Below are 13,053 nucleotides of genomic sequence, written 5' to 3' on the forward strand. Positions count from 1 at the left end.
AACTAATGTAAGATCATGGCATTTCTTACTATACAGGGCTTTTACTGATTATATTTGTCTTCATATAAAAAGAAAAAAAAAGTTAGTCTATTAATTTAATTTAAAAAACAGTTAGGGCTTCCCTGGTGGCACAGTGGTTGAGAGTCCGCCTGCCGATGCAGGGGACACGAGTTCGTGCCCCAGTCCGGGAAGATCCCACATGCCCCAGAGCGGCTGGGCCCGTGAGCCATGGCCGCTGAGCCTGCGCGTCCGGAGCCTGTGCTCCGCAACGGGAGAGGCCACAACAGTGAGAGGCCCGCGTACCACAAAAAATAAATAAATAAATAAAAACTTAGTTAAAAATTTTAAAAAATATATTTTAAATTAGCGGACATCATGATGAATATACTCTCCTCCTACCAGAGATTGTTATGAATCCTTGGTTACATCTTTCTCTATATGTTGGCACTTTAAAAATACTAACAATCATGATCTGCCTTCTTATTATGTTATACAGAAGTCATCTTTTTAATTGAAGTCTTGACGAATAATCAACATTTAAACTTTTTAAGAATATTTTCTTACCTGTAGAATTGTAATAATAATAGCACATCACAGAATATAAATGAGAATTAAATGAGTTCTTGTACATTAACACAATACCCAGCACATAATATGTGATCAATGAGTAGTAGCCATTATTACATATGTATTAATACATTTAATTCTTTTTTCTTCTGATGTCTATTCAGAGACTTTGGAAGCAGAACAATGGAATATTTTACAAGTATTTCATAATATGTTAATTGTATGTGAAATTCATTTTTCAATATTATAAAATTCATTTAACAATTGACAACCAGTGGGTAATTACCTGTTTGTAAATTATTTTAATTTTGTTTTTTGGAAGAAAATTTAGGCAGGTCTTCAATGATTACTGTTCTGTGCTCCAGGAAACAATAACATAGCAAATGTCATTGGAATAAAAAGAGTTCTAACTAGCTTATCAATTTTGATAGCTACCCCACCTTGTTTAAATATAAGAAATGCCTTGACCAAATAAATAACCCAAGCCTGAGGTCAATTTCTTTAGTATTTTTCACATCTTCTTGAATATCTGAATGTTTTGAAATTAATGCTATAAAAATATGTTAATGAATGTTTCCATTCATTTCATTTTAGGAATTTTACTTTAAAGAAAGATTTTATAAGTTAAAACCTATATAATGAATTAACTTAGAATGATGATTTCTACCATTGTAATTTCATTTTGTTTTAACCTTTCTTCCTTGTAGGCCTTGTTTGTATGAAGTCCAGCACATCTGTGGTTGAGCTTGTTATGCTGCTTTGTTCTCAGGTACGAAATCTCAATCGCTTGATTACATTAAACTACATGAGGATTGTTTTGTCACTAACAAAAGAATGTATGTGAATATATATGTATATGTTTATATATTTTAAAAATTTCTATCATTTCATAGATGAAGGCAATCAATTACATAGAGATTTATATTTATGTAGATGATCTTACCATGCAAATATTGATTTAGTCTCCCTTTCCCTTCCCTCCCTTTAGCTGTCTTATTATTTCCCACCTACCTAGCCTTCTGTTGTTCCCTATTTTTTAATCTCTGCAAATATATGTATATATAATTTGTTATAGATTTTTTGATATCCATCTTTACACCCCATCCTTTAAAAATGATACAGTATTATTTATAATTTTGATGTTCATTGTTAATTACATGGTTTCTTTTTCACTCTTATAGATAATGAAAACTAGAGGTTTTTTTGTTGCAGTAGCCAAAGTATAAAATATAGCTTATTAGTGAGGGGTTTTTGATACGATACCTTGCTGCTTTCCCTTTTTTAATGTAATTTGTATATTTAAATGTAAATTCTAAAAATCTACTTATACTATTTATCTTTAATAATCAGAATTAAAAATAGAATTATAATTGTTGGGTGTTGTTTTTTTAAGCAATTATGAGAAAATTATATGTAACATTTTTCTGATAACTAAAATAGGGACCTAATGGTCTTTCTTCTTGCCAGCTCTCCCAAGTCTCCTAGTGATCCCGATTTTCACATAAGTATTAAATATTTTGTAATATGAGAATAGAAAGACCTTAAGTGTGTTTGTAATAAGTAGTTATTACATTATCTCTAATTTCCTCAGTAGCAAGGAAAATACATCTATACTGTTTCTAGTTACTGACCTGAGGTCTGGCTAAAACCACAACTAACTTCCAAATAAACAACAATATGGCTTCAATTGATCCTTTAAAGCATCAGCAGAAACAAAAGAACCAAAAACTTACCCAGTAATTTTCAGTCTCCAGGTTTACTTTCTTCAAGAATATATTCATAGGGACATCATTAGGTCCATTTTCCCCTTTTCATCCAGAAAGAATATTAATAAGGAAGAAGTTAAAGAAAACAGCATTCCTGGCAAGAGTTCATCTGCAGGGCATTTGAAAATTGTTACCTAATGCCAGAGTCCTGAGTTCGAGAGACATTCTGTGAGATCTGTCTGGACCTTGTAGGTTCTTGACAATGCACATTTAAAAAAACATGGTTTTATGGGGAAAATATAGTGTAAAATTTCTTCTTCCTTAGCTCTTGGTTTCACTGCAGTTCAGAGAAATAAAGAAGAATGTAGCATTAGGGTCTAGTGTCTTTGATGGCCTCATCATCTAATCATAGGTTTAACATTACTCATTTGCTGGCTCCAGGAATTCCTGCCATTAAGGGCCCTAGAGATGAAACTTTGCCTCAGATATTGATTGAAAGGAAGAGTGAGAAATTTAAGCCCTCTATGCAGTGCACTTTCAGTGTTTCAGCAAAGCAATATTACAAACATGTCTCTCAATTTGATCTTTACGTTGAATGTTTAAAATAATTCAGTGTGCTTTAAATATTTAAGTGGTTAATTGATTAAATATACCTCATTTAAGTGACTTAAAAATGTATTTGTTTACTGAAAAAAGCTCCAGTTGTTTTATTTTCTATTAAACTGGAACTTTGCTTTCCACAAAAATGTTTTTAAAAAATAAAGAAACAAATGAGTAATCTTCCTTCAACGCAGTTCAGGTGGGAGGAGTTTACTATTCTAGTTTACAATTAGCTTATAAAAGCGTCTTTTGAAGATCATCCATTGTTCAACGGATGTATAAAACCTTGGTTTTCGAGAACACACACAAAATGGACATGTTGTCAAAGTTTCTTAAAATAGTCTGCTCTTTTCTCTACTACTCAACTTCATGATGATTTATACTGTAACCCATTAGCCAGGCCACACAGCAGCAGCAGGCTCCTGACAGTAATAATACAGTTGCTGATGCTGCGGAGGTTGCTTGGTGCAGCAGCACTGCCAGTGCTGAGTTCTCCTCTACAGACCTAACACATCCTTTTGACAGTGGAGCTGGATCCCTGTAGAATTAGCATAGTTCTGTAAGCTGTCTTTGCGCCAAGGCACAGGCAATCCTGAGGAATCTTTAAAGCTGCAGAGTTTTGAGTTTTCTTCTGTTTTACAGTCAGCCCTTTGTAGGTATTGATAGCTCAATGTTCTTATGATGAGCAGTTACTAGGACTCATAAAAGAGCTGAAAATCTGAATGAGTTACTATCTTGATGAACTGCATGTATATGTTTTTCCCACAGTGGGAAATACAGCTAAGATATTATCCACACTGTGATTTAATTATTGGTTAAAATAAGTTTTCAATGCAAATGAAATTTTCTGGTTTATTTACTTGCTTAGAATATGCTTTTTCCCCCCTAAATTTGGATAGAACATGAAAGCATAGCATTTTATTTGGATAAAACAGTTAGCTAAGGGCTGAAAATGGAAAGGAAAATGTAACATTTCTCACAGCGTTAGTTTTTCTTTCATTAGATGCTTTTATTTTTATGCTTTTGATTTCGGAAATTTCATGTTAACTACTACATATTATTAAGGATATCAGCTTCTCTTTCCTTTTTATCTGAGCTCCTGAATAAACTTACTATTGCCAGTGGTTTGTGTGTAAAATATGGTCTAAATTTACATGAGATCGTATTACAAGTGTCTGAAGGTACTTGTCAAGGATAATTCAGTTCATATGGACAGTCTTTTAAACTCTAAGGGACATGCCATCCAGTCTACCCCCAGTGGAATTTTAGGTCTCTGTGGAAAACACATTTTAAGTTTTAAGATGCTATTAGCATTATCATTATATTGCATTAATTGTTCCACAGATACACAAAACATTTTTTACCATATATGGATATTTTTCTTTTTCCTGTAGATCTTATGACATAAAGAATTAACTATTCTTCTTTCCTTTCAGTTTGTATTTAAAGTGCACTTAGTAGTATCTTTTAAAAAAAATTGGGAGTAAAATGAACTGGAGTAAAATAGTTAATATGTAGTGCTTTGAAAAATCAGTGCTTAATCAGTGAATAGTTTTCTCTGGAGTTCTTCAGTATCTCACCGTCTGCTATTGTCCTCTATCAACTTTTTTTTTTTTTTTTTTTTTTTAAGTTTTACAATCAGATGTGGTTGAGGTGCTTTTCATTAGTCTATATGTGCACCTAATTTTTCCATTACATTATTCTGAGTGTATTGTGTTCTTTGATGAAGAGCAGATTTAGTTTTCAAGTAAACTTTTTAAGGTACTATAATAGTTTCTAATTATTTCCAGATTTTTTTTAGGAAGTCTCCATCAGAGGTACTCCAGGAAAAATTGAGTGATGTTATCCCGTAGGATTTCTTTACGTTTTCATAAGTAAAGCTTAGCAGATGTCACTTGCATTTTTCTGTGCCTTATCTGTCAATAAAAAATGTTTTATAAATTGAGAAACTTTTATGTAAAAAAAATAATGTCTCTCAGTATTTAAGTACTTTCTGACTTGAAGCACTGATTAAGCAAATGTATGCTTAATGTATCATTTTTATTCTCAATAAAAACCCAAAAATGTATAAGTAACATAAAGTAGAAGTCAGCCTTGCAAGTCTTTTTAGGATCTGTGTATGAAGTTACTAACATGAATTATTTTGTGGTTTTGTTTGCCTTTATTCTTTTTTAAATACTTCATATACTTAAATAAAAAGGGTTCTAGTGACTTCACTGATGTGATCAAGGCCATATAACCCAGGACCTCTAAACACAGCACTTACAAAAGTACCACAACTGAAGAACAGTCTTCCTTTTTTAAAATGATTTAGCCTTTGAACTTCTAAATTTTTCATTTTTTCTCCAATTTGATACAGTTTAGTCAGATGTTGCAAAGATAAAGACATACTTTTCTTTTAATTATATTAAACCTAAGATTGAGGTACAAAGACATAGATAAGATGAATATAGAGGCCTACTAAAGAATATTTATTCATAAGTACTCAATATTTAAAGAATTTTTGGTGCTTAAAATAGGAAGATTATAAATTTAAGAAAACTACAGATGAACTACATTTTTCAAGCATCTTTGGAAATATGAAATCCTAATTATCATGGTGAAATTATGTCACATTTAATTATTTAGTGACTACCTTTTTATTTTAGCATTGTAATCTTTACTAAAAATTTATTGATACATTCTTCTATTTCTTAAAGTCTAGTGTTATCCATGAAACTTTCCTGTTTATGTAGCTGAATTTGAAATCAAGGAAGAATAAAAAAGTTGTGGTTGTGGCATGATATTTTAAATTGAATATAATCAAGTGCTAACTATATGTGGTTCAGAAAATTGATCCTGTGAACTAAAAATAAGATTTTCATGGAAGGCTTTAATAAGATGGACTAAAGATGGACCCCTTGAAGTTAATAGACCTTCTACACGGCCTAAGCAGAGAAGGAGATTCACTCTAAGCAAAGATCTGGCGAGAAATGAACCTGCTACGTGCTCAGACCAGTGACTAGCCTCATTTGGAGTGCATCAGAAATTAAGTAGCTAGACAGTATATGTATCTGGGTTTATTTGTGATATAAGGAATTACCCATTTCCAGGCAGTATACCTCGAGAGTATTTTCTCATATAAAATATTATAGTATGTTGATAGCCTAGAATTGAGATTGATAAGAAATTTCTAACTTGTAAATAGTGTTCAGTAGTTCATGATACCCATACAAGAGACAACACTTTCATCCCTGTATAATGATTAGTTCATATCCAACCTGAATTATAAACAGAGAAGGAAAATGATGGATGAACAAAAGTTCTGAGTTCATCTGTGTGAAAATAGTAAAATATAAGAGAAACGACAGTCCTTTTCTCATGTTTGAATTCTCATAATTCTACCAAAATTGGGACAAAAAGAAATTGGTAAGATAATTACCAATTTCTGCAGGATAATCTTTAAGAGTGTTATAGTTTCTGTGGCACAGGAGAAGGAATGTAGTATATTCTGAGGTAAACAGATTTCCCTGAATACTGACAGACCACCTCCCTAGACTAAAGCCCCTTTCCACATTTGGCTGCAATGTCCAGCCCTTTCCTGTCTTCCCAGTTATTTTGATTGTTTGTTTTCCCCCTATTTTTATTTTTCTATATTCACATTATATAAATTCTTCAGGCACATTACGACAACTTTGAAAAATAGTGAAAACAACGGTGTATATTTCATTGTCCTACCACTTGTATATTCCCTCGCTTTTTGGTGGATTTTTTCTCTTTAATCCTACATATTTCAACATACTTTATTTTATAGTAAGTTATATATAATATCTTATAATAGGTAATTTTCTTTGTCCTCTTTTTCTTCTCTTGCACATTTCCTCATGATCATTTTTTTTTCTGTGGTTTTGTTGTTGTTGTTTAAATAATTATAGACTCACAGGAAGTTGCAGAAATAGTACACAGAGTCCCATGTACCCTTTCCCCAGCCTTCTCCAATAGCACCATCTTATGTAAATGTAATACAGTATCAAGAGTAAGAAATTGATATTGGTACAGTACTTTTAACTAGGGTACAGACATCATTCAGCTTTCCCTATTCTTTGTCTGCATTCATTTGTGTGTGTATAGATCAATGCTATTTCAATCCTTATATTGATGTAACCACTACCACTATCAAAATACAAAATACGGAATTATTACTATTACTTCATATCTTCCCAATTATTTCAAACTCTTTTCTTTCATGAAGCTTTTCTGGTTTATTATTATATGATTTTAATCACTCCATCCTTCCCTTCAGCATTTGAAGTGCATGTATCTAGATAGTAAATATAGGTACCTGTTTACAGGTTTTAATTGGATGCTCTCATAGGTGATAAAGTATGATTTTTTTATCCATTACATTGGAGTTTCTTTCAGAGCAAGCATCATGCCAAGTATTTCCTCCTTATCTGAAGCATTTCATTCAACCAATGGAGAAAATAAGTATTGTATAGTCTCATCAGTATATTTATTTAACATTAATTGAGATATCTTTGAATTGTAGAATTTTTTAAAACTATCCAAAAAGAAAGGCTGCTTAAGGATGACAAAGCTTTAGAGTCATTCAGGGTCACATTATGAATGTTGTTCATTTCAGTTATGCTACAGATTTACACCATAACAAAATTCATTTTATGTTTCTGTTGCCAGTGAAGTCTTCCGTTTTGCTCCTCACTGTGTCCTCCACATCTTGCAGTGTCCAGCACTTAGTATAAATATTTATTAATTACTTACTGAGTTAATTCATGAGTAAAAGAAGAACACAGTCCCCAAGATGATTTGATTTATTTATTTTTGTTGTGGCAAACCAAATATAACGTAAAATGTGCCATTTTAGTCCTTTTAAGTGTACAATTCAGTGGCATTAATTACACTCACAGTGTTGTATAACCATCATCATTATTTATTTCCCAGAATTTTCAACATTCCAAACCAAAACTCTGCACCTCCTAGGCAGTAATTCTCCCGATCTCTGTTCCCAGACTCTGGTACCTCTAATCCACTTTTTTTTTTTTTTTTTTTTTTGCGGTACGCGGGCCTCTCACTGTTGTGGCCTCTCCCGTTGCGGAGCACAGGCTCCGGATGCGCAGGCTCAGCAGCCATGGCTCACGGGCCCAGGCGCTCCGCGGCATGTGGGATCTTCCCGGACCGGGGCACGAACCCGTGTTCCCTGCATTGGCAGGCGGACTCTCAACCACTGCGCCACCAGGGAAGCCCTAATCCACGTTTTTGTCTCTATGTTTTGCCTATTCTCTATATAGCATATAAAGGGAGTCAAACAATATTTGTTCTTTTTTGTCTGGTTTGTTTTACTTAACATGTTTTCAAAGCTCTTCCATGTTGTAACATGTATCGGAACTGAATTCTTTTTTATGGTTCACCAGTATTTCATTTTATGTACAGTAGCACATTTGGTTTATTCATTAATCTTTTGATGGACAGTGGGTTGTTTCCACCTTCTGAATATTGCGAATAATGCTGCTCTTAACATTGGACAACAAGTATCTATTTGAGTCTCTATTTTCAGTTCTTTTAAGCTTATACCATTAGGTATAATGTATATAATTGAGTAGAATTGCTGAGTCATTTGGTAATTCTGTGTTTAATTTTTTGAGGAACTGCCAGTTTTCCATAATGTCTGTATCATTTTACATTTCTATGAGGAATGAGCAAGGGTTCCAATTTCTCCATATCCTTTCCAACATTTGTTATTTTCTCTCTCCCTCTATTTTTCTTTATTTGTTGGTTTTAAAATTATAGCCATTCTTAGTGAGCATGCATTGTGGTTTTGATTTGCATTTTCTTAATGACTAATGAAGTTGAGCATCTTTTCATATACCTATTCAAGTCCTTTCTCATTTTTAATTGTTTTTTTTGTTGTTGTGCTTGAGTTGAAGGTGTTTTCTATTTATTCTGGATATTAAACCCTTATCAAAAATATGATTTGCAAAGGTTTTCTTTGATTCTGTGGGTTATTTTCATTTGTTGATAGTGTCTTTTGATGCACAAAAGTTTTTAATTTTAACAATGTCCAGTTTATCTATTTTTGTTATTGTTACCTATGCTTTTGGTATCATGTCTTTGAACCCGTGGCCAAATCCAAGCTCATGGACATTTCCCCTATGTCTTCTTCTAATAGTTTTATGATTTTAGGCCCTAAATTTAGGCCTTTGATCCATTTTGAGTTAATTTTTATGTATGGTATGAGATAGGGATCCAACTTCATCCTTTTACAAATGGTTATCCGGTTTTCCCAGCACCATTTGTTGAAGAGACTATTCTTTTCCCATCAAATGGTCTTGGCACTCTTGTTGAACATCAGTTGAGCATAGATGCCTACGGTGATTTTTAATGTAAAAGTAGTCCCCGCAAATTAAAAGAAAAGCAATTTTAGAATAAGTATTACAAGTTTAAATAAAGTTTCCTGTTACTTCATAATTTCACTACTCAGGAGTAATAACAATTAGTCATTTAATGTGTATCCTTTCGAATTATATTTCTACACGTAAGTGCAAAATTATTTTTCTTGTTATTAGTATAAGCAAAAATTGCTGTTATAACAGCAATAGTTTACAAATTATGTTTTCCAGTTGATAGTGTAGAGCAGTGCTGTCCAATCAAAATATAATGTGAGCCACATACACCTTTAAATTGTCTAATAACCACATTTAAAAAGGTAAAAAAGAAATAGGTAAGATTAATTTTAATAATGTATTTTATTTAACCTAAATATAATTTCAACATGTATGTAATCAGTATAAAAATATTTAATGGAATATTTTACATTCCTTTTTTGGTTCTAAGCCTTTCAAATCAGGCATATATTTTATACTTAGAACACATATCAGGTCACACTAGCCACATTTCAAGTGCTTGTACTAGCTGCACATGACTAGTAGATGCTGTACTGGTCAGCACAGCTCTTTCTTCCATATATGAACATCTGTGCTTTTATTTTTTTAATGTTAATATGGTCTAAAAATAGAACAGGGTATTCCAGAAGCCCTGAATATTGTAGGTCTTCAAGCAAAGATCAGCTAATCGTGTGTTAAAGATTCTTGCACTGGGTTAAAAAGAACAATTCCTAAGTTTCTCTCCAACACTAAAATTCTCATGCTGGCTTATATGCCTATAGCTGCATGATTATTCATGAATAAATGTAAAGTATTTTAATATAACTGCACATAGCTCTGCTTCATGATAATGTTGTACACAGGGTCTTAACATTCAAGATTTAAACTGGAAGTTCCTGCTGTTCTTAAATGGTAGCATAGATAAGTGGCATAGAATAATTTATTATTTTGCCAAGGCGTGAATTAAGATCATGTGTGCTACGAGTTTGGTATATGAGAGTGTATAAGCCAAGCAGACAACAAAGCATCAACAGCTCAATGCAACATGGTTGCTCCCTATTTATTCTTGAAAATAAGGCAGTTTTCGTAATGATTTCTTGCTTCTGTGTAAGCATGGGTGGTAGCCACAAAATATTGGTTCTTAATAGGTCTCACAAGATACATCTTGAGAAATATTAAATGTCTGTTTTATCTTTAGATTATCTACGAACGTTTTTTGACAAGCTAAACTTGCATAGTAGTTTCGTAATACCCAGCACTTTTATGATAGTTGTATACAGTTTAGAGCTCTCGATGCTAATGGTATAATTTCCCTTATATTCATATTTTACTGTATCTTATTCTTAAGTTATAAAGTTTTGAGGATCACTCTCTGATACACCTATTCTTAGCTCTAGAAAAATGACATTCAAAGACCATCATCAAGAGTGATACCAACAGTACTATAAACTTAAGATAAAATAGTTGTACATCAGTCATGACTCAAAGACATAGTAAGCTCTTAAGAAATGTGTTCTGTTATATAAATGTAAATTATATTTTTCATGATAAATCATATAAATTAGAGAAAGACAGCCATTGTTATTTCATTGATTATAGACAAGTACAGGATTTTGTTTTATTGGTTTTATTTTTGTTGTTGTTGTTTTGTTTTTTCTGGCTGCACTGCGAGGCTTGCGGGACCTTAGTTCCCCAACCAGGGGTTGAACCCGGGCCCCGGAAGTGAAAGCGTGGAGTCCTAACCACTGGACTGCCTGGGAATTCCCGGTTTTAAGTTTTAAAATTTCTTTTTCTTCAAAACTACATTCTAAAAACCCTATTTTAGCTTTTACTGTTTTCCTACCTATGTAGATCTTAAAATATGAAACATTTCCTCTATTTTCTTATTTAATAAATTTATCATTTCCTTGATTTCTTCTGATCATTTCTAGTAGCAGGTAATAAGGAAGGAGTATCCTCTAGAACTCAATATAAATGTGTTTGTATGTTGTATATATTCATAGTTACAGAAAATGCTGTTTAAAAAATATATTGTAAAACAATCTAAATTATTTTTAATCATAAGTACAAACATAAATATATGTGTATGTGTATATATGTTCATAAGAATATTTGTAATAAAAAGTTGTGTTAAATTTATTTATACAATTTAGCCACATACTGAGATCCTGGGAAACCTCATTGTATTTATCTTTATATGATACACCAACTCTTCTTTTAGTAATCAACTTGGTATATTTTCATGTTGTGTAATGATTTTTCTGTGGCTGACCATATCGATCATCTCTTTGTACTGATCATTGATTATTCATTTCTTACATTCAGTTTTTCCTACAATGCTTTTAGTAAGATGTTCATAAAAATAAGCAATGGAAATGAAAAACTCATACTTTGAATACTTGCATATTTTTTTCATTAGTTTTATTTTTTGCATACATTGAAAACACTCATCTCTGTTTTTCTCTCTGCATAGTATTTTTTACTTCAGTCCTTGTACTTATTAATTTCTCTAACATTGCAAGAATTTATAAGCATGCCAGTTATAATGAGCATTTGTTATAAATTTTTTGAGGAATATACCTACTTCTTTTAGTGGCAATTAATGATAAGTAGACATGAAGGATATAGAAAGTAAAAAATAATTCTGGAGTTCCAGAAGACTTAATATCTCAATTTAACCTCCCATTTTTACCTTGAAATATTTTCCATATTTTCAAAGAATCTGAGATGGATTAAGTCTCTGAGGACATTAAGTTGGTTTACTTAATTATACACAAAACAAAAGGGAATGAGAAGTGTGCGCTGAACTGACAGAGAGGAGGAAAAACCAGTGGGGGAAAATATTATGTGCTGGGTCTGATATTTCTACTGGGTTATCTAACTGCCATAAAGTGATTGTGAAGAGAACATAGGGATTTCATTGTCATCCTTCTGGAACCTATTTGTCTTCAAAGTGTTTCGTTTCAAAGGATCCTTAACTTGATATCCAATTCTTTGAAAAAGTCCTTCATCTTAAGGCAATGTTATACATCCATGTAGAAGAGTTAAACAATTGTGACAAAACTGTCTAAAGACTTGGCAGCTGTCTGCAGGCCTTCAAACCCAGTTTAGTATGTTTCCCCATGAAGGTAAAAATTTGATGCCCACATTTAATTTACACCTTTTCTTATGGCTGTTCATTTTCTTCAGTAGCCGAGCCAGTGTTTGTGTGTGCGTGTGTGTGTGTGTGTGTGTCTGTGTGTGTGTGTGTGTGTGTGTGTCTGTGTGTTTTCTCAGATGGCAGAAGACTTTGGAATGATTTGTAGATAAGATTTTTAAAGATACATTTTTTCCTGTCATTGCCAAGAAATTGACTCTGTTGAAATGATGATGTTATTATTATTATCCTTTTGTATACATTCTCATGTATCCATTTGCCTTGTTTTAAGTAATTTCTCTAATTCTACATGTCAGAATTGTTAGGGAGCTAGGACAGTGATTAAAGTTTCCTTTCCCTTTCCATATATATCCCATTTCTTAACGCTCAATGTAGTTTATGCCTCAGCAACTACAGCAGACACTCAGTTCCTCCTGTGTGCTGTGTGTTTTTCTTGTCACAAAGCTTTGCGTATCTCCCCTTTCAATATTATACCTAATTATTCTTTTGAAACTTCTAGAATCAGTTACATAGTAATATGCATTTAAGAAATACTTTTTGAAACATGCCTCAGTGTAAAGGAATATAATAACTGCATAACCTAATTCATTGCTCACATTTTTTACATGTTCATTATAAGGTAACACTTTCAGTCTTACAAAAATAT

General features: G+C 32.5%; 1 protein-coding gene across 4 annotated transcripts in view; it reads left to right on the plus strand.

Moving 5' to 3' along the window:
* NBEA (neurobeachin) overlaps window positions 1-13,053 on the plus strand; it is a 627,505-nt gene that overhangs the window by 292,306 nt on the left and 322,146 nt on the right. For all 4 annotated transcript variants that reach the window (XM_030882520.2, XM_060287860.1, XM_060287861.1 and 1 more), the window contains one exon: window positions 1,275-1,336. In XM_030882520.2, the coding sequence (XP_030738380.2) occupies window positions 1,275-1,336 (62 nt within the window). The remainder of the gene's footprint in view (window positions 1-1,274; window positions 1,337-13,053) is intronic.

The sequence above is a fragment of the Globicephala melas genome, chromosome 18 (genome assembly GCF_963455315.2).
Source record: "Globicephala melas chromosome 18, mGloMel1.2, whole genome shotgun sequence".
Taxonomy (NCBI): domain Eukaryota; kingdom Metazoa; phylum Chordata; class Mammalia; order Artiodactyla; family Delphinidae; genus Globicephala; species Globicephala melas.